The sequence below is a fragment of the Cyprinus carpio genome, chromosome A9 (assembly GCF_018340385.1).
Source record: "Cyprinus carpio isolate SPL01 chromosome A9, ASM1834038v1, whole genome shotgun sequence".
In the NCBI taxonomy this organism is placed as follows: Eukaryota; Metazoa; Chordata; class Actinopteri; order Cypriniformes; family Cyprinidae; genus Cyprinus; species Cyprinus carpio.
Window position 1 is genome coordinate 27,351,353 of NC_056580.1, and position 23,235 is coordinate 27,374,587.

Genomic DNA, 23,235 nt, shown 5'->3' on the forward strand with positions numbered 1-23,235 from the left:
TTTAGTCTTTCCCCAGTTTAATGCCAAACATAATGTTTCCCATCAGAACCAAATGGCTGTCATCACTAAAGTGAACTTTGCACCAGTTCTTCTCTTGCCACACAACATGCTCCTCAGCAAAGGTGAGCTTAGCCTTTTGATTCTTTCTGCTGATGAGAGGCTTGATCACTGCAGAGTGTGCTTTCAGTCCGACTTCTCTTAAACGTGCCGAAACAGATCCATACCCTGTTCACTGCTGATTCCAGCGGCAGTGTTGAACCGATTCCTCATTAAGTGTCTCCGCATTATACTCTCCCCTTGTGCATTTGTCTTACGTGGACGACCAGCCTTTTTAGGGGACTTGAATGAATAAGTGTCATTATAAAGCTTCAGTATTTCAGAAATAACAATTTTGGAATGACCAGCTTCTCTTGCAGTGGCTGAAAGTGTCCTTCCTTTGGCCTTCATCTGGACAATCTCCTGTCGCAGGGTTTCAGTCACCTCAGAGCTGCCTGTCGTCTTGCAATCTCAGAGAAAATTAGAGGAATGAACCTCTAACCAAGTGGAAAAATTGGGTCTGTCCTATAATTAAAGAAATTAGCACCATGTGCCAGATTAACACCAGTAACTTGGATTTATGTGTAAGGGATCTCTAATTTTGATCATTGGTCTTTTATACTGTGCTTCAGAATGCAATTAAGTTTTGAAATATGCTTAAAAACGGCAACTGTAGGTTGTTCTCTAATTTTGATCTCCACTGTGTGTGTGTGTGTGTGTGTGTGTGTGTGTGTGTATATGTATATATACATACACACACAGTATATACACACACACAAACTATATATATATATATATATATATATATATATATATATATATATATATATATATACATATATAATTGAGAAATACTTAGAAATACTTTTTATAATATTTATAATATTTATCTTTAAATAAAAGGGGTGTGTTTAACAGCATATTAGTTATAATAAAAGCCATAAAAAATAATTTAAATCAAAATAAAATCTGTATTTTTCTGAAAAAAAGAATGACAAAATAATAATTATATATTATATATATATATATTAATTATTTTTATTTTTATTATATATATATATATATATATATATATATATATATATATATATATATATATATATATATATATATATATACATATATATATTCTTTTTCAAATACCTCTAGGAAAAGGAAGATTCTTTCACTTCCGTCTGCCAGCCTTGAAGCTGTTGGGAACCAGCAAGCAGTCTCTTCCACAGGACGACCCAGACTCAGTGACGGTGGACTCGCCCAGGGCCAGTGATGATTCTGTGGCCGTGATGGACATCCAATCGCCCACCAAGGATGGTTCGAGTCCAGCTGATGCAAACGACAAGCGGGCGCTCATCAGCTCCAGCCCTCACTCCTCCCTGGTCAGCACGTCCGTACCCCTCGACCACTCATCTCCCAAGCAGCCCTGGGACCTGCCCAGTCCGTCTCAAGCGCAGTCCACCACCTGCCTGGCCCAGGCCAACTCTAGAGACAGCATGTGCAGCAGGAGACGGGCCTCCTCCGTTCACGACATCGAAGGCCTGAGCACAAACTCCAAACGCCTGTTTACGGACAGACACACAAGTGAAGGTGAGGACTACAACTTATATTGAGCTTCTTGTATTTTTGTGAGATGTTTGACTGAAGTTGGAGAGAAGAATCTGAAGTAACACAGCATGGCACTAGGAATGCCAAGGACATTGGTTTGACATGGACCAAGCAGCACATGGATTGATAAATAAAAAAGACAGCAGAATATATTTTTTTAAACAATAAAAAAAAAAATATTTAAAAAAAGTATTTATTAAAAATAATAATAAATTTGTTTTCTCTCTCTTTTTGTTCTTTAAAATAATATTATATTTAAAATAATATTGTAATAAATATAATGAAATCAATTTTTTTTTACTGGTTCTGAAATATTGAATAACAGGATCTCTGAAGCCAATTTCTTTACTCTGATGTAACATTTCTCTTACATCAAAAAAAAAAAAATGTCTGAATCGCAGTGCATTTAAGCTGTGCAGTTGATTAACTCAACCATCATAATGCGTATTAGTTTTTGCATTGTTTGCACAATTAATGTAGACACGAATGTATAATTTTCCAGTGTAGTGATTTAATTGCTATTTTTGATGAATGATAATCACATCTAACAGCAAGAAATTTTCAGTTTAGAGTAATTTTAATGGACCAAATATGAAATTATCCATTGTTGCCACAAAGCAGCATGTGTGCTTTCATTTTTCACAAGAATTCTCTTAATCAAAAGTTTTCTTCAAAGAACTTGGGCACATTTCCTCATTTTCTTTTTCTAATCTCTATACTCCTCCATTTCAGACCATGGACGCGGTTTGAAAGGTAATGCTGTATTCTGTGGGAATGCATAATAACTGTCTCTGGCTGCTTGCTGCATGCTTAAAAATGTACAGCAGATTCAAGATCATTTCATATTATTGTCTACTTACAGCACCACTAATGTCAGTTTAATCCAGAACAGAGGTATAATAAAAATCACAATTCAGTCCAGTTGGACCTGTGAGATGATTTGAGAAAAATAATGATTAAATAATGAAAACAATTATTGCGGTTTATATATATATATATATATATATATATATATATATATATATATATATATATATATATATATATATATATATATATATATATATATATATATATATATATATATATATATACATATAATTACACTGTAAAAAATAATTGTTCGAAGTTGTAAGTAAAACAAAGAATTTTGGAGTGTTTTACAAGAAAATACTAATTTTACATTTAATTAATTGTGTTACTTGCCATTTTTGTAATTAATTGTGAAATTTACTAGCAATTTTGAAAAACTGTTTCTACACCAAACTTTTTTCTTTGTGTATAATATTGATAATTTATAATTTTGTGATTTATGATTTGGTAAAATCAATGATGCGTAATACATACAGGTACAAAAAAAGAATTTAATGTTTATTAGTGTAAAATCTGTAGTTTTTTCAGTTTTAGTTTTAGTTATTTTAGAACTTTGACTTAAACTAAATGAAAATAAGAAACTAACTGAAATAAAATAAGTCTAAGGATTTTTATTCTTTTTTTCAGTTCATGTTTATTTTAAGTAACAAAAATGTATGTTAGTTAACTATAACGTTAATGTTTATTAGACATAACCCATTAAAATATAATAAGTCTTTGCTTTCTAAATTTGAGAAGTGGTCTGTAAATGAAAACATGTTTTGTAATACTGTTTTTAATCCTAACTTATCTTTTATGGAAACAGCCTCTTTATAACCTTTAGAAGAATGTGTTTTCTGCATGCATTTTCCATAAATACCCCAAGCTTTAATGAATAACAAATTCAGCCAGCATATGGCGACTTTTAGTCCAGTTTTCAACTTAAAATAAAGTTTGACACCCCTGTTGTAATCAGAACCTAAACTGGTAAAATTAACATACCTAAAAAATTGAGATAAAAGCTGTTATCTTTCCTCAAAAGTGCATTCAGGCTACAGATCAGAGCATCATCAGAGTGTCTGGGACGTCATGCCGTTTCGTGATTATCCATTTTCAGCCTGATTTCTCCTCTCAGCTGTTATTGATGTCTTGATTAGATCATACAGAACATTTGCTGCTATTTCAGTAAAGCTCTAGTCTGGACTGTCCTGCATTGAGATGGATTAGAACGGCTCGGTTGTGATTCAGACTTGTACAGGCAGTTCCTCTTCACATCTCATTGAACGGGACTGATGCATCGGGACAGCAGATCAATGCTACATGCTGAATGACTTCCATCAGCTGTTAACCAGTACAGCCTCTTTCAGTTTTGGAGGACATTTCTCTAATCAGAGTTTGATTGAGATTGAAGTTGTATGCCAAGACAGATGTGCATCACAGTTATTTATCATCTTTCTTTTACATTGCACATGATTTTAATGGTTGCTAATGTATGCTTACAGAACTGCACATGTTTGCTTCAAGCATGGATGATGTTGTTTATGGCAAGCCTGAAATGTAATAATAATCCTGTTTCTTTCAGTAAAATAACACATATACAGTTTAGATGATGGTATTTTAATTCAACTGTAACATATTCAAATGGTTCATTATGCTGAGCAAACAATATGTATTCAAATATTCAAGGCAAGATCATGGCAGGGTAATATTTTCTTATGATATTTAAGTATTTGCCCTGAAATGCCTTAAATTGTTTAGTTTTTAAATTGAACATTAAAAAAAAAAAAAAAAAAAAAAAAAACATATTAAATGTATTTTAATGTTAAATGTATTTCAATGTAAATGTTTTTAATATTATTTTCTTATAATAATATTTTAATTTTTTTATAATTATTATATTTTACTAACAATATGTATTCAAATATTCAAGGCAAGATCATGGCAGGGTGATGTAAAGAATTTTTAAACTATACTTTCTTATGATATTTAAGTATTTGCCCTGAAATGCCTTAAATTGTTTTGTTTTAATTAATATTTGTAATATTATTTTTTAATAATTATTTAATTTTGCAAACAATATCTATTCAAATATTCAAAGCAAGATCAAGCCTAGGTCATATAACTAATAAATTACACATTTTTAATTATATTCTTCTTATGATATTTAAGTCATTTTGTTTTTTTATTGAAAATTTGTATTTATTTATTGTACATTTTTAAATGCATTTTTATTGTAAATATTATATATATATATATATATATATATATATATATATATATATATATATATATATTTATCTTATTAATATTATATATATAACATATCCTAAAAATAATGTAATAAAAATGATGATTAATTAATATTTAAATATTATTGTTCTCAGATATTGAAATAAAAGCTATATTTACCTGCATATAATTTCTATTTAAACATTTAAAAATATATAATGTTGCTATATCACACAGAGTTGTGCTAGACGAACAAGAATAAACAAAACATAGTGTGTGATATTCACAGGCTCTTCTTTACTCTTTACCTTCAGGTCCGTTTAACCATCTGAAGTCCAGTCTGCTGGGATCCAACTCAGACTCCAATCTGAACAAATACAGCACGATCAATAAGATCCCACTCATCGCACTCAACTTCTCTGAATCCAATGATAAGAAAGTGCCTTCCCCTCCATCCTCGGAGAAAACCATCATTGCACCAAAGGTCAAGGACAGAACACACAACGTCACTGAGAAGGTCACACAGGTAAGACTGTTTGAAGTCAGCATGAATGCAAAACTCTCTATATTAAATACAAACCATATTTAGTTTCTTTATACACACTTCTGGTCTTATTGTGACCGATTCCTCAGTGCACATTACTCCAAAGACAAAAATACTCACTAAGATTGAATTTTTTTTTATTACAAATACAGTAAAAACTGTTATTACAATTTAAAATAGATGTTTTCTATTTTAATATATTATAAAATGTAATGTATGTCTGTGATCAAAGCTGAATTTTCAGCATCATTACTCCAGTCTTCAGTGTCACATGATCTTCAGAAATCATTCTAATATGCTGATTTGCTGCTCAAGAAACATTTCTGATTATTTTCAATGTTGAAAACACTTGTGCTGCTTCATATTTTTGTGGAAACGGTGATACATTATTTTCAGGATTCTTCAAAAGAACAGCATTTATTTGAAATCGAAAAATCGAAACATTTTAATGTCTTTACTGTCACTTTATGAGAGTCACTTAAATTCATCCTTGCTGAATTAAAGTGTTAAATTCCTTCAAAAACAATCTAACTGACTCCTCTCATTTAAATGTAAAAAAATCTGTTTATTTTTATTTAATAACTACACGTTTATGTTTACATTAGTTGCAGGTTTCTAAAACTAAAACCATAAAAAAAAAAAAAAAAAAAAATTTGTTACTTGAAATAAAAGAAGCATTAACATTTAACAAATTTAAACTTGAACTAAAATAAAAATGAGAACGGAAAATCTTAAAATAAAAACAAACTCAAGATAATACATTATGCTTAATATGAATAGAAAGTTCAAAAGAACAGCATTTACTTGAAATAGAAATCTTTTGACAGATTGTAACTCTCTTTACTGTCACTTTTGATCAATTGAATACATCCTTGCTAAATAAAATTATTAAATTCTTCTTTTAACAATTTAATGCATCCTGGCTAAATAAAGTGATTAAATTCTTTTCTTTCTTTTTTTTTTTGTAAATAAAAAATCTTGCTGACCCCAAACTTTTTGGAGGGTGGTGTATTTATTAACATTACTCGCATTTCTATTGCTTTGTCCACCATGTCCCATGCATTTATTTTTAGATTTATCCTTGAAAAACAATGCTGCCTGAAAGTAGTCTTTCCTTTAGAAACATGCCTTTAATGCCTTAAAATGCTGTCTAGTTATGTGGCTTGCTAGTTTTTGGAACAGAGATAGTGTGCAAACACGCATCTAGCTTCATGGATTAAAGGAGGAAATTCAATTTACACTCGAGTCTCTCACACAGAAACTGCCGCAGTGCTACTGAATTGTGTTTTGGCAATATTTGGAGATCCATTTCCCAGAGGTGGTAGAAAATCCATCTTCATGCTCGGATGCTCTTTTGATGTATTTCGGTGTCAGAAAAAGATGCTAAATGGTTGAGGTAAGAAAGGAGATCGGAGCGAGGACGTGACACACGGACTGTGAATAATTACTGCTGGTTGCCCTGTATTCTTGCTCTCATCTTAATATCCCTGAGGTTAAGTAGTATCATCATTAGCATTTATTTGCATACACATGTCTGTTAGCATCATTTAATCTTGGCTATATAGTGGAATTATGCTGGAGAATTTGTTACGGCTTGTTTGTGCTCGTCCATAAGACTATTGGATTTCTAATCGAATCATGAAGCATTTGACGTGTGCAGTATTTCACACACATTACACTCGCGACACATCGATTAACTCAAACTCCACGGAGGAGAAATAGAGCAGAAGCACAACCTCACCTGAGGGTCTTACTGAGAAACAAAGGAAAAACGACAGATTTTACTCTGTTAGATCAATATGAAACGTTCATAACCGAGCAAGTCTTTAATATCTATCTGTTAGCATTCACATTAATTTATTTCACGCTTTTAAGAGCCCTTTGAAAGTAGCGGAATAAGTACATATATTATATTATAACGAATTATTTGTGATTTATACACTACCATTCAAAGGTTCACTGTGTTTCTTTTAATCGTTTTATTCAGCAAGGACACATTAAATTGATCAAGTGACAGTAAAGACATTTATAATGTTACAGAAGATTTCTATTTCAAATAAACGCTGTTCTTTTGAACTTTCTATTCAGCAAAGATTCCTGAAAAATAAAATGTATTGCAGTTTCCACAAAAAAAAATATGTTTTCAACGCTGATAATTATATTCATGTTTCTTGAGCAGCAAATCAGCATATTAGAATGTTTTCTAAAGGATCATGTGACACTGAAGACTGGAGTAATGATGCTGCAAATTCAACCTTGCATTACTGGAATAAATTCCATTTTAACATGTATTCAAATAGAAAACAGCTATTTTAAATTATAATAATATTTTACAATATTAACGTTTTTGGTTGTATTTTTACTGTATTTTCTTAAATAAATGTAGTCTTGGTAATCAAAAGAGACTCAAAACAAAACAAATTATCAATAAACCTAGTTCAGCCTAATTAACTCTTTCCCCGCCAGCCTTTTTTTTAAAAAAGTTGCCAGCCACCGCCAACGATTTTGATGATTTTCACTCAAATTTGATGCCCTACAGTATATTTTGTTGTATGAATATTTGAATATGCAATACATTAAAAATAAAGATTAAAAATCCTCTACTTTTAAACAAAAATGTTTTATTCTAGCTTAAAACATTCTTTTTTTAATAAACACTTCAATACAGGTAGGTTTCATAAAAATGTATAATTTTGAGCAAAAAGGTGAGAAAATCACATTTTTTATCAAAAACTACATCTGGATAATATTCAGTATGATTATTAAAGCATAAATCCAGTAAATTGCTTCCATTAATTACTCCAAAGCTTGCACAGCCACATACCACTTCCTGAATCGTTTTACTCCATAACATTATGCAGTTTTCATTTATATGCTGTCTATTGCTGATGATCGCATTATTTATCATATGCATCTGTTTACATAAGAGATTGCTAGTTTTTCTGTCCTGTTCAAATGTGTTTTTGTACTCATTCAGAAGATGTGTAATAGCGCCCCCGAGTGTATAACAGTGAAAACACGAAAAGCCGTAAAAACTCGTCAATGGCGGGGAAAGAGTTAAAACTGGCTATTTTACACATTATTTTTATGTGCATTTTATGCTTCGAGCTTAACAGCATGCTAATGTCAAAATCAAATTATACATTTGCATGCTGTGCTATTTGGCCAGCTGCCTTTAAATCAGTCACTTATTAGGTGCCCTTTCAGTTAGGATGCTGTGATGTAGGGTAGTTGCCTACGTGGGCAGTGCTTGAAGGTTAAAGACATCTGTAAATGTCCTTCAATGAAAGTCAAAGTAACACACGGTTCTGGGTCAAACCTTGTAAGGGGTCCATCTTTTGACCAGCCGTGACAGAAGTCGATGACAGCCCGTCCGAACGACACAAGTCCTCACTTTGGAGTCGTCGACTCGTTCACTGCGATCATTTGGTTTGTTACGTCTGAGCGATTCTCACATTACCTTCCCCGACCTGCCTGGACGTGTGAGAGCCTGTGAGAGAAAAAGATACATACTGTAATTCATCACTTTCTTAGAAGAGAAAGAGTGAGAATAATCAACTAGGGCAACTGATTACTGCTGCCACCGTCATAATTTCTAATGAAGTATTTATCAGGAAAAGACGCCTCATTTGCTGACTGTCAAAGGTGGTTAAATCCTGCAGTAAGGTGTGTGTGTGTGTGTGTGTGTGTGTGTGTGTGTGTGTGTGTGTGTGTGTGTGTGTGTGTGTGTGTGTGTGTGTGTGTGTGTGTGTGTGTGTGTGTGTGTGTGTGTGTGTGTGTGTGTGTGTGTGTGTGTGTGTGTGTGTGTGTGTGTGTGTGTTCATTCAGAGCTCAATTACACAGATACACTGCTGGATTACAGACTATTATCATCCTAATGCTTTTACTTCTGCTGTTCTATGGCTTTGCAAAATAGTGAAATTAAACCCTGCTAGAGTCCTTTGTCGTGGGAAGGAAAGCCGCGTGTTGTTGCTTATCGTGGAAATCTTTCTATTCATGCTTCGACTATTCAAGCTCTGAGAGTTGCAGACAATATTTGCTGAATGGAATCCAACACTTGTTTCTTAGCAATTTTGAGGTGCTGATTCCAAAAATAGTGTCTGTTTTACTCAAGCAAGTAACTTTCTCACAAAATATGATGCAGTTCGTAGCAGTTTTGCCTTCGACAGCCATTCACAAGGTGAAGAATTCTTGTATTCTCCCTTAATCAGCAGAAAAACTGCCACAATAACAGGATTCCTGTCTTCCTCTGAGTCAGGTTACAACTATTTGTGCAATCCTCAGATGGTTTTCACATGTATGAGTGATTCTGAAGACAGTATTTTATGCTTAATCCTGATTTCAAGGTTAAAATTATTGACAGAAGTGACAGAAGGCCATGCAAACAGGAGCCAGATGTTTTCTGCCACATCCAAATGAGAGAAAATGACAGATTTAGTTAAAAAAAAAGAGCCTATTTAGCTTATTTTGTAAAGTTCTTTGACATTTAATGACGTATTTGAACATATTTTCCCACCCCCTTTCATTTGTAATTTCGAAGTTAAATGATTAATTCAATTTGTTTTTATCTTTATATATATATATATATATATATATATACACACATTTTACTACATTTGTTATTCTGATAAGTTAAAGCTGTTACATATGTGTCTATGTGTGTATATATATATAATAGCAAATAACAATATATTATAATATCTTCAAAAACATGAACAAAACTACATAAGATAAAAGAAAATACGACACAAACTATATTAAATATGGGTTTGAAGAGGATAAACGGTTAGAAATCATGAATAGACCAATTAATATAACTTTGTGTTTGATTTTAAATAAATCTTTTGTTACTTTTGTAAAAAAAAAAAAATTGTGGTACTGTATTGGATTAGTTAATAATATTAACATAATTTCGATGTTTTTTTTTATTTTTACATTTATTTATTTAACACACACTTTCATCTAATACAGCATTCTAGAATATTGTCTGTTTAAAATGTAATTATTTAAAATAGTAATATAAAAGAACGTTTTGTTGCTGTGAGAATCAGAATGTAGATTCTGAACTCTCCGTTTCATGAATTGCGTAAAGGCAAAGGACATCCAGTTACATGAATAGCATATTTCATATTTCAGTATGTGAAAAACAAGATTTTGTGAAGTATTGTGCAGCGTTTTGTCCTTGAGCAGAGCACTCTGATAACTTCAGAAACAACCTGAGATGCATGACAATTACACTTTATAATCCAAAAAGCTATATGTAATGTGAGCGTTTCTGACAGCAGAGACGGCTGGTACTGTGCAACTATAGAGAAATAAATGAATATTTATGTCATGCTCTGAGGCTCCCTGACACGCTACGCTGATGAAATGTGAAGAACTCAGTTGTGCTGGAGCTTTCCATGAAATATTGCATCAGCCAGAAAGAAATAAATGACAACTGTGGGGAAATATGTGTGGCACGGGGAAACTGTCACATACTGCATTATGATGATGGGCCTGTGGATATGTGACTGACAGCTGTCAACTAATGCAATATAAACTATTATACGGAGAGATCTTTTATAATTCAGCTATGTTTGGATCTCAGTTTGAAAATGCACAAATCAGCAATTTTTTTTTTTTTTTACTTTTTTTTCACCATCAAACAGCATCACTTTCAGAAATTTATTTTATCACCAACAGTACCCTGCTTACTGAAACCAAACTGAAGAATTACAGCACTTTTATATTTATACAGTGCTATTGAAATTGTAGTATTTTTTACATGGGGAAACATTTGAATGAATGAATGAATGAATGAATGAATGAATGAATGAATGAATGAATGAATACAGTTAAAATTAAATGTTGCACATCTTCTTTATCTGTTAAACTGTAAAATTAAACAAATAATAAACTGTGGCAAATTATACATTACTCAACCTCTTTCTGTTATTATTATTATTATAACTGTAAAAATAAATGAATAAACACTGAAAAAATATACATTATTTAACTTAATCGTTTAAAACTGTTAAAAAATAATAATAAACACTGAACAATTATAAATTACTTTGTAAAAACTAAAATCAAATAAATAAACCATGTAAATTACACATTGCTCACCAACTTCATCTGTTAAATTGTAAAAATAAATAAACTGAAAATGTATGTATTACTCATCATTTTTGGCAAATCTGCAAAAATAATAGTTACAAATTATAAATCATTCAACTTCTTTCTGTTAGTAGCATTATTCTTATAAAATAAGTAAAAATAAATACATACTGAAAATTATACATTACTCAATTATGTTAAAACTATTAAAATAAACTATAAACTATTTAAAATTATACATTACTCAACTTCTTTCTGTTATTATTATTATAGAAATAATAATAGTAATCGTGCACATGTGCAAATAGTTTATCATATAATGCAGATAGAATAGAGTTTAAAATAAAAAAACTAAATATTAATCATAAATATTTTACTGATAAAAATAAAGTCATTGTTCTAAATAAACTATTCTCCACTAGTTTGGCATGTTTTTTTCCAGACGGTGTCTACCAGGACAGACCTGTGATCATGCACCATGCAATACTCACGTTTTTCCCTGCCTCTCCCGTTCCAGGTCTTGTCGCTGGGTGCCGATGTGCTTCCAGAATACAAGCTCCAGGCACCACGCATGGATAAGTTCACCATCCTGCACTACAGCCCGTTCAAAGCGGTGTGGGACTGGCTCATCCTCCTGCTGGTGATCTACACAGCCATTCTCACCCCTTACTCTGCTGCCTTCCTGCTCAACGACAGCGAGGAGCATAAAAGACGGCAATGTGGCTATTCCTGCAGCCCTCTGAACCTCGTGGACTTAATGGTGGACATCATGTTCATCATCGACATCCTCATAAACTTTCGCACCACCTACGTGAACTTGAACGAGGAGGTGGTGAGCCATCCGGGGAAGATCGCCGTCCATTACTTCAAGGGCTGGTTCCTTATAGACATGGTGGCGGCCATTCCCTTCGACCTGCTCATATTTGGATCAGGATCAGATGATGTAAGTCACGTCAGAACTTAATCTACTTCCTTCTGCACTTGGCTGCCAGTCTAAACTAGGGATCTCAAACTCAAATTACCACTCGCCAGGTGGTGTTCTCCTTCATGTTGGCACAATTCTGGGGTTATTGCACACATGCATCCACATTTTGCAATGGATATGAGCAAACAGGCTGCATGTTGTTGTCAATGAGGCTGCAATTATGCTTGCATTTTTGCCTATATACAAAAATTTTGGGTTGGTAAGATTTTTTTATTGCTTTTGAAAAGTCTCTTCTGCTCATCAAGGCTGCATTTATTTGATTAAGAATACAGTAAAAACTGTAATATTGTGGAATATTATTGCGATTTAAAATAGCTGTTTTCTATTCAAATATATTTTTAAATATAATTTATTTCAGTGATGCAAAGCTGAATATTCAGCATCATTACTCCATTCTTCAGTGTCACATGATCCTTCAGAAATAATTTTACTATGCTGATTTGTGCTCAAGAAACATTTCTCATTATTATCAGTTGAAAACAGCTGAATTGCTTCATATTTCTGTGTACACCTTGATAAATTTATTTCAGTATTCTTAGAATGTTCAAAGAACAACATTTATTTGAAATACAAATCTTTTATAAATGTCTTTACTATTACTTGTGATTAATTTAATTAATCCTTGATAAACAAAAGTATTCATTTCTTAAAAACAAAATCTTTTCAAACTCTTGAATGGCAGTACATGCATTTGGCAGATGCTTTTATCCAAAACAACCCACAATGCATTTAATATATCTGGAATTTTATCATTATGCATGTTCACTAGAAATCAAATCCATGACTTTGGTGTTACAATTACCATCAGATGAGCTACATAAACATTTGGAATGGAAGTAACTACACATATGGCTATATGTTAAGAAACAACTAAAAACATGAAAAATAAAAAAATAGAGATTTTTGGGCCATATTTAGGGATAGACATTAAAAGGAATAGTTCAGCTAAAAATGAAAATTTGCTGAAAATGTACTCACCCTCAGGCCATCCAAGATGCAGATGAGTTTGTTTCTTCATGGGAACAGATTTGGAGAAATGTAGCATTGCATCACTTGCTCATCAATGGATCCTCTGCAGTGAATGGGTGCCGTCAGAATGAGAGTCCAAACAGCTGATAAAAACATCACAATAATCCACACCACTCCAGTCCATAAGTTAACATCTTGTGATGTGAAAAACTGCATGTTTGTAAGAGACAAAACAATCATTAAGGCATTTTAACTTTAAAACATCACTTCTAGCTAAAATACGAGTCCATAATACATAATAATGCTTCCTCCAGTGAAAAGGGCATCCCCTGTCGTCTCTCACATGAAAATCCACCCACATTTTTGCTTAGAACTGGTTTGTGCTGTTTTCACTTGTAAACCATGCTTGATCTGTTCGTATTTCTCTCCTGATTCAGACAAAATGACGTTTTCACTGGAGGAAGCAATATCATGGATTGAGGACTCATATTTTAGTCAGAAGTAATGGTTTAAAGTTACAGTGTCTCAATGTTTCTTATAAACATGCAGCTTTTGGCTTCACCAGATGTTAACTGATGGACTGGAATGGTGTGGATTACTTGTGGATTATTGTGATGTTTTTATCAACTATTTGGACTCTCATTCTGACGGCACCCATTCACTGCAGAGGATCCATTGGTGAACAAGTGATGCAGTGCTACATATCTCCAAATGTGTTCTGATGAAGAAACAAACTCATCTACATCTTGCATGCCCTGAGAGTGAGTACATCTTCAGCAACTTTTCATTTTGAATGAACAATTCCTTTAACACACGTGGGTCTGCATAACACCTATTTATTTGAGACCTATTTATTTAGCAATTTATTATTTGTTTGTACCGTGTCCATTATACAGATCATAGCTAGCACTTTGCAGAGGACAGAAAGGGAATTACAGTATCAGAATATAGTGTAGGCTATGTTGTTTTTGCCTCTTTCTTTTCTTTTCTTTTTTTCTTTTTTTTTGAATGGCCTTAATTTCTGAATCCATTTATTTGGATTAACGGCTTACCAAAACGGAGTCAATGATTATGATGAGAGAGAGAGGAAAGAGAAAACTGATGTTTGAACAGTTTACAGGCTGAATCACTGGCACGCCGGCTGGCTCCTTTCCTCGCTTGTTTATGTGGGCATGTCCGTCAATGGCCTATCATGAGCTCTTGTCACATTGGAGCATATGGTTTCACCGCTTTGTGGTCTGTTCCAGTGACAGCTACTCTGTCAGAGCCATTTACAACCTAAGGACAAAAAAACACACACACAATGGCTTTTAAAATATTAAAGAATTATAGATTAAGACCTACTGGAAATGTCAGCATGTCATTATTTGATGGCATGCAGTGTATATTTTTAGACTATGGAGGGGTTTTGCTGCTTGGTTTTATATAAGTATATTGCTTTTGTTCAGGTTATATTTTCCCAGAGGTTTCACATTCACAGGCTTGCCTGAAAAGGGCTGTAGTGTTCCAGCCATCACCCAGTTAACAAACCTCACGCTCTCTGCATCTGCGCTTGTTTTTACTGCAGGCGCTCACACATCTGTCTCTGGTCACAACTAGAGCTGTGAGAAAGAGCTGAAAAAATAAATAAAATCTTGATATATATATATATATATATATATATATATATATATATATATATATATATATATATATATATAGCTGGCAATTATTCAGTGGCCGCACAAAGTGAGGTATATACTCACTAGTATCTCACACTGAGCTGCTGTGATCTTGGTCCACTCTTTTTACACTCTCTTCCATAGTTTGGTGACTGTAGTGGGTTTCTTAGCCATAACTTTGTCGTCAAGGATTTTCCAGAGATTTTCATTCTGGTTTAGATCAGGACTCTGGGCCGCTCATTTCAGTATTTCAATGTTCTTGGCTTCAAGGAACTGCTTTACTCGTTTTGCAGTCTGTGGGGACATTGTCTTGCATGAAAATTGCAGGCTGATTGGGAGATGCTTGCAGGGAAGGAACCGCATGATGCTGAAAGAGGTTCTGATAAACATTTGCATTCACTTTGCCATGTATCTGTACAAGAGAACCAAACATCCCCCAAACCATCACACTTCCTCCTCCACCTTTCACTGACTTCTTCATGCAATTTGGGTTCAGTCTATCCCCAGTTTGGGGGACTTACTGTCCTTGTAAAGCTGCAGTATTTGAGTAATAACAGTTTTTGAATGACCAGCTTCTCTTACTCCAGTCTTCTGTGTCACATGATCCTTCAGAAATCATTCTAATATGCTGATATGCTGCTCAAGAAACATTACTGATTATTATTAATGTTGAAAATTTAATGCAACCTTGCAAAATAAAAGTTATATCTTAAAAAAAAAAAAATCTTACTGACCCCAAACTTCATGCATATATATCAAGTACCATAACAAGGCTCAAATATATATAGTTTGGGCTATACTGTATTTCCCCACCATGAATAGTGCACTTACAAAAAACCATCACTCACCATCTTATAATACATCCTTTCATTCTGGCACTAAAAGGCTTTTGTCTTCATTAAGAATCTGACATTCTGCATTACACAAATGCAGCGCCACTGAGGGAGCTTTATGCTCAACTGATGCCTCTGTGGTCAGACAGATGGATTTGATCTGTGGTCAGTGGTCAGAATGTGATATGTGCGTGTGTGTACTACTTAGGGAATGAGCTGAGCCAGACAGATGGCAGGTGGCTACAGGATGCATCTCATTTACAGCATTCAGAAGAAGGGCTCAACCACACTGGCGATGACCACAGTTTGAATGAGGCCCTTAAATCATATTTGATAGGCTTTTATGACACATCTGTACTAATCAACACTTATATAGTCTTACACTTTTCATGTTAAACAGTATAAACCATCTGCAGTGTTGGCCTGACATAACATGTTAGCAAGATGCTGAAACAAGCTAGCAATATGTTAGAAAATGCTACAGACATGCTTGCATCATGCTAAAGCATGCCTGCAATCTGTTAAAACCTGCTAGAAACATTTTAACGGCATGATAAAACAGTCTAGCAATGCACTTAAACATGTTAGAAACATTCTTGAAGAATGCTAAATTGCAATAGAAAAATGCTGGCAACATACTAAATTAGTTAAAAACATGATAGCAACATGATAATGTTAGAAACATGCTAACAATGTGTTAAATCATGATAGAAACATGCTAGCAACATATTAAAAAAATTAGCAAAATGCTAAATCATTTTAGTAACATGCTAGCAATGTGATGAATCATGTTAGCAATATGTTAATACATTACGTTAGAAACATGTTAGAAAAACATGATATCAATGTGCTAAAACATGTTACCAACTCAATACATGTTAGAAACATGCTAACAACGTGATAGCCCTTACGAAAAAGAAGTTTATTCAAGTGTGCTATTAGTATACTTCTTTTAAACTAAAAATAGGAAAGTATGCTTTTAGTTTACTTTTTATGTACTTCTCAGAAATATACTTAAAATTACATTTAAGTATACTTGACTTATACTTACAAAAAGTCTAAATATACTTGAACTTTACTTAAGTATACTTAATAAAATAAACTTGAAGTATACTACTTTTTGGTAAGGGAGGTCATGATAAAAACACAGTAGCAACATACTTAACATTCTAGCAACATGCTAGCAATGTGTTAAATCATGTCAGCTACATCGATGTTAGAAACATGTTAGCAATGTAGTAAACATGCTAGAAACATGGTAAAAACATGCTTAATCACGTTAAAACATCTTAGCAAAAAGATAACATAAACATGCTAACAATGCTAAACCGTGACCGAAACATGTTTATTCAGGGTAACAATGTGCTAAAACGTCTTAGCAACATGATAATACAAATTAGAAACATGTTAGCAATGTGCTATGTTAGCAGCATGCTAGAAATGTGCTTAATCATGATAAGCATTTTAGCAACATACTAAAAACGATGCAGCATACCAAATACCAAAATCTACATGTTAAAACATGCTAGATACATGCTAGCATTGTGCTAAAATATGTCACATTAACAATAACATTGTATTGACTTTCACGGAGTAAAACGTTCTCAAGCTTTGTCAACCAACATCAAATTTTGTGTTCGAACTTTACTCATCTACAGTAGTTAAACACTGGAATTGAAAGTATAAGCCAGTCATGTGAGGTCAAGCTTGATGAACCATCAGTATAATTCAGCGTCCATCCTATCGCTATGTCCAGCTATCATTCAAAGGCGTGATTCGTTGCGAATAGTTTCTGCTAATGAGTTTTTAATGGGCCACTCATGACAGATGCAGCAGGGCCTGTGTCCGCTCTTCTCAACGTGAGAGTACAAAAAACCCATGTGCTTCGCTCCACATGCTAGCTCACTAACACGCTGTCAGTGCTAGTATGCATGCTAAGCATTGCTGTCAGACGCATCTATTAAGACATAATCTAAAAATACCCGACGCGGGTCCTGACCTTGCTTTGTGCGGCCACTGAATAATTGCCAGCTAAACAAATGATCTCCCAGCAGGGGACGAGTGAAGATGCTGAAGGAGCCGTTTCGGATGAGACTGTGCTCGCTGTCGGCTCGCAGGGACCTTGTCTTCATCTAATGAACTGATTTCACCTGCAAATGAGGATTTATCTCTTTTCTCCTCAGTTTGGTAACGTGAGAGTTGGATGAGAGATAAAACTCATTAGCCGCGTCTCATGTCGGGTGTTTATTTTATCCTCGCAGTGTGAAATTTTTGAATAGATGTTAGCAGGGCACAAGCGTTAGCAGGCACAAGCAGTGTGTAATGGGCTAAAATTAAACACGGTTATCAAAAAACTAATTAGTGAGGCAGACGTGCACAGACATTACAGATACAGTATGAGCTTTGGGTATATTAGGATACAGTGTGTTCCAGCTCTTCTGATACAGTTTACTGTGGATAATTAAAGCTATAAAAGACCATGGCTGTGTTTCAAACACTAGTGAGCTGACTACATAGCCAGCACACTGAACTGTGACTGAACACTCTTCATTTATAAACTGTCATTTATAAATGACAGAAAGTGCATGGGATACTTGACTCATAATTGATTTCAGTAGAGTTTTAAATTAGCATGTTACTAATTTAATGACCGGACACGCTAATAAGCATAAAATGAACAGTACACAAAATCTAAAATAATCAATTCTGAATTAGATTAAAATGTTTTAATAAATATTTTTATTATTGCATGAAATATTTTTCGTTTGCAATGGAAAGATTTTTTGTGAAACTTTTAAGGCAGAACCGCATTTATCCTTCCTGGAAAAACAAAATCCCATAATGCACTGCTATAGTCTAAGAAAAAGAAAAAAAATCATCCAAAAATAAATTTTACATTTGTTTCAAAACTGACTAATATCTGAAATTTTTTTGTTTACCATTCATTTTTGTTTACATTTACATTTCTGTCTAATGTATAAATCTAATTGTAAATGAAAATGCATAGTTCACAAACATATTTAATAAATAGTCAATTTTGAGTTAGATCAAACTCTTTTAATCAATATTTTTCTTCAGTGTATAGATATTTATTATTTTAATTTATTTTTCATTTGCAATAGAAAGATGTCTTTTGGACAAATTCTAAGGCATTTATGTTTCTTGGAAGAAGAAAAAACAATCCCATTATGCTTTGCGATGAGCTGAGATTAAAAAAAAAAAAAAAAAAAAAAAAAAAAAAAAAAATCAAGCCAAAAATTATTTTGGAATTTAATTCAAAATTGACAATTTTATTAAATATTTTTGTGTGCTATGCATTTTTATTTGCATTATCTGCTGAATGCATAAATGTAAATAAATTATTAATACAGAAATATATAGTAAAATAGTCCATTTTGAATTAATATTGTATTAATATTTGTAATATTGTTTATTAATGTTTATATTTTAATATTTTTTCATTATTGTATGAAAAAAGATAAGTGGAAAAATCTATCCAAAAAGGCCCAGCGTTTTTTTTTTTTTTTTTTTTTTTTTTTCATCTATCTAAAAATGTTTAAAAAATAATTCATACAATAATGAAAAATACATATAAAAACATATGAATCAAATTTTAAAAGGACTTTTGTTATTGTGTACTATGCATTTTTATGTGCTTATTAGAGTATTGGGTTGTTTTATGCATATTTGAGTATTGGGCTGCACCTAAATTCTGGGACAGCCTTTGTTTTGGGTCTTAAAATGCAGTTCACTAGGTTTTGGAGTCTATGAGAAAGCAACAAAATGAGTCAAATGAGTATTAACCCAGTCTTTCTTGGTAAAGAAACTGTTTGCAATGTAACTAATGCACACCTTCTCTCTTTCCCAAGACGACCACTCTGATTGGCCTGCTGAAGACAGCGCGGCTCCTCCGACTGGTTCGTGTTGCCAGGAAGCTGGACCGTTACTCTGAATACGGCGCAGCGGTTCTCATGCTCCTCATGTGTATATTTGCTCTGATCGCCCATTGGCTGGCCTGCATCTGGTACGCCATTGGAAACGTTGAGAAACCGTACCTGGAGCATAAGATCGGCTGGCTCGACAATCTCGAGGTGTCCCTCGGCAAGAGATGCAACTCTAGTGAGCACTGCTCAGGGCCGTCCATAAAGGATAAATACGTGACCGCGCTGTACTTCACGTTCAGCTCGCTGACCAGCGTGGGCTTTGGAAACGTGTCTCCGAACACCAACTCAGAGAAGATCTTCTCCATCTGCGTCATGCTCATTGGATGTAAGTCTGAAAAACATGTATTGTATTTACGCAATTAGCTTAAAGGGATCGATCGTTCCAAAACTGACAATTATGTCACCATTATTTACACTCATGACGTCCCAAACCAATATTTTGTTATTTTTCATGAGAAACACAAATGGAGAAATTTCCATGGAAGAAACAACATTATGGTGAATAAATAATGACAAAAGTGTATTGTTTGGATGAAAATGGCAATATATACACTAATAAAAGCATGATGTTGCCTAATAAAAGCAATATATACACAACCATCCAAAAGTTTGGTTTGCTGTTCAGCAAGTATGCAGTTTGATCAAAAGTGACAGGAGAGATTTTTATAATGTTACAAAAGTTTCTGTTTATCAAAGAATCCTGAAAATGCATTACTCTTTTTCAACAAACTGTTTTCAACATAGATTATAATAATAAATGTTTCTTGAACAGAAAATTCAGATTTGCATCACTGAAATAAATTACATTTTAAAATATATTACAAAGATATTTTAAACCACAATAATATTTCACAGTATCGCTGTTTTGACTGTATTTTTAATCAAATAAATGCAGCCTTGGGGACTTCTTTAGAGAAAACATCACCGTTCCCAAACTTTTGAATAGTGGTATACTGTAGCAAAACTTCGCAAGGTATAATTAATATTTTTATGAATTTGAGAGGACAATTCGGTTGAGTTGCATGTCCTGAGACGACTGCACTGAATCAGAAAATCTGTAAACTGTTCATCCTGATATAACTTATCTCCGTTTCAATCTAGCAGATGAATTCTAATACTTGGAAACAATGCTTAAAATCAATATGTTTATTGCCTTTTCATTTAAAGACTGAATTACATCATATTTAATCCATGTCTGTTGGTCTTTAGCCCAGCTTTAAATGCGGACTAAAATATATTTTAGCAGATACACTTACTATAAAACTTCTGATGAAAATATTTATGAAATATTAATATTAATATAAATATTAATTAATGAGTCACTCAGGGACAGATAATATCATCTGCCTTTCACTAGCAATTGCAAGTAGCCAGTCCTGTTTCATGGCTGTGACATAAATAAAGACTATTAGCAGGAAGGCAGGTAAATAAGTAAACAAACAAACATCCACTTTAATCAAATTAAAAATTTACTAATTTACCAAATATTTTTGTGCACAGTGCATTTTATTTACATTTCTGCTATTTATGCATAAATGTAAATAAAAATGCATAACAAACAAAGATATTTAATAAGACAGCTAATTTTGAATTACAAAATAAATAAATAAACATCAAACAAAAAATCCTATATTATTATTATTTTCACCACAAAACATTATTAACAACACTTCTACTAATGCATACTTTTAATTAATTGAATTGCATATAACACAAAGCTATTTAGATAATACATTTTGAATTAGAAAAAAAGAAAGAAAAAAAGAAAGTCCATTTTGAATCTAATTCAAAATGTAGTATTTTATTATATACCTTTGTGAAGCATTTTTTATTTACATATCTGCTAATTGCATGAAGGTAAATAAAAAGGCATAATACACAAAAATACTTCAAGTCAATACTGAATTAGATATCCCATCATCCCTCAGCAGACAGCACAGTTAAATCACAGGGATCACCTCATGCATAATATTAATAATAATATACAAAGCAAACACAGCTGATTTGATCTAAATTGGCCTCCACAGACAAAATGTACCTGGCATTAGCTTTCATCTGTGTGACCCTGTCCTGTCCTCTCCAGCTTTGATGTACGCCAGCATTTTTGGGAACGTTTCTGCCATCATCCAGCGGCTGTATTCGGGAACGGCGCGGTACCACATGCAGATGCTCCGCGTGAAAGAGTTCATCCGTTTCCACCAGATCCCAAACCCGCTCAGACAGAGGCTGGAGGAGTATTTCCAACACTCGTGGACCTACACCAACGGCATCGACATGAACATGGTGCGTCTGAGGCATCCCGCTCTAGTTATTCAAACATTTTAACCATGGTATTTTCATTGCATGTGTTTTCAAATCTTTATGTTATTTGAAATGATCCTTCACTAAGATGGGATTGGTCAATGATGTTTTAAGGCAGGGCATAGCATAAGGTCAGTTCAAAACATCATAAAACAAAAACAAAAAAATCACATTGTTTTTGTCAGTCTGCTAAGCCTGGGTTTCCCAAACTGGGGTTCATGAAAAGCCAATTAAAGAGTAAATGTAAAATGAACATAAAATTCATTTAAAAAATAATTTTTGAAATAAAAACCAAACTAAACTGCCACTTATAATAAAGATTAAATATTTTATTTGTTTACTTGCATGTCATTAGACAACCAAGTAAAAATCTCAGGGGGTTGGCTGACACAAAAGTTTGGGAATCCCTGTGCTAAGTCACGTTTGTTGGAATAATTCAGGCAAAAATCAATCAATCAATCAATCAATCAATCAATCGATATATATATTTTTTTTCTTTCCATTATTTACTTACTTTAATATTGTTGTAAACCCACATGCTGTTATTTGTCTGTTGAATGCAAGAGAAATTTCATAGTGTCCACATCTGTAAAATAAACACCATAAAACAATAATTATCAATAAAATGATCTCATACAACCAATGGTTATTATAGTTAATAAAAATTAATAAATATTTTTGATCTAAAATAAAATATAAAATTTGGAATAAAATACATTTTATCTTCAATAAAATAAAAAATAAAAATATAAAAAAAAACTTAAACTTACTTTATGCCAGCTTGATGTGAAGGCAACATTTCCTGTTTTTATTTAGTATACTAAAATAACTAAAATTAAAATAAAAAATTAATTTTAATTAAAAAAAAAAGCTACAGACACACACACACACACACACACACAAACAAAACTGCTAAAATTTTAAAATGAAAATGAAAATAGAAAAATAAAATAATTCAAAATATTAAAAATAATAACAACTGTAATAGTATCTTAATGATGCTAATATAACATTGTATACATCTGCACTGTATTCCATACACATGCATTGTATTCCAAATCTTCTGAAGCAATATGATAATTTAACATGAGAAAATGACCATTTTATTCACATTTTTGGCTGAACTATTCCTCTCAATGATCTCTGAAATGCTGTTTGCACATGTCATCAGTGTAAATGT

At 33.0% G+C, this 23,235-nt stretch overlaps 1 protein-coding gene and 2 long non-coding RNA genes across 4 annotated transcripts in view; 1 reads left to right on the forward strand and 2 right to left on the reverse strand.

Moving 5' to 3' along the window:
• The window catches only part of LOC109063093 (potassium voltage-gated channel subfamily H member 7-like), an 84,167-nt gene that overhangs the window by 39,175 nt on the left and 21,757 nt on the right, over positions 1-23,235 (forward strand). The window contains exons 4-9 of one of the 2 annotated variants that reach the window (XM_042764325.1): positions 1,186-1,620; positions 2,371-2,391; positions 5,034-5,245; positions 11,880-12,305; positions 19,680-20,079; positions 21,838-22,038. In XM_042764325.1, coding sequence (XP_042620259.1) covers positions 1,186-1,620; positions 2,371-2,391; positions 5,034-5,245; positions 11,880-12,305; positions 19,680-20,079; positions 21,838-22,038 — 1,695 coding nt within the window. The remainder of the gene's footprint in view (positions 1-1,185; positions 1,621-2,370; positions 2,392-5,033; positions 5,246-11,879; positions 12,306-19,679; positions 20,080-21,837; positions 22,039-23,235) is intronic. The other variant, XM_042764326.1, reaches the window with a different exon arrangement.
• Positions 1,459-11,988, reverse strand: LOC122146171. Its single transcript, XR_006160870.1, has 4 exons — positions 11,854-11,988; positions 8,583-8,753; positions 5,028-5,086; positions 1,459-1,592 (listed from the first exon to the last, which is right to left on the reverse strand). It is a non-coding gene; the product is annotated as an uncharacterized LOC122146171 (long non-coding RNA).
• The window catches only part of LOC109072593, a 61,481-nt gene continuing 52,336 nt past the window's right edge, over positions 14,091-23,235 (reverse strand). The window contains exons 12-15 of the long non-coding RNA XR_006160868.1: positions 22,570-22,641; positions 21,793-22,009; positions 19,663-20,085; positions 14,091-14,594 (exon numbers count right to left, since the gene is read on the reverse strand). This is a non-coding gene — a long non-coding RNA (uncharacterized LOC109072593). The remainder of the gene's footprint in view (positions 14,595-19,662; positions 20,086-21,792; positions 22,010-22,569; positions 22,642-23,235) is intronic.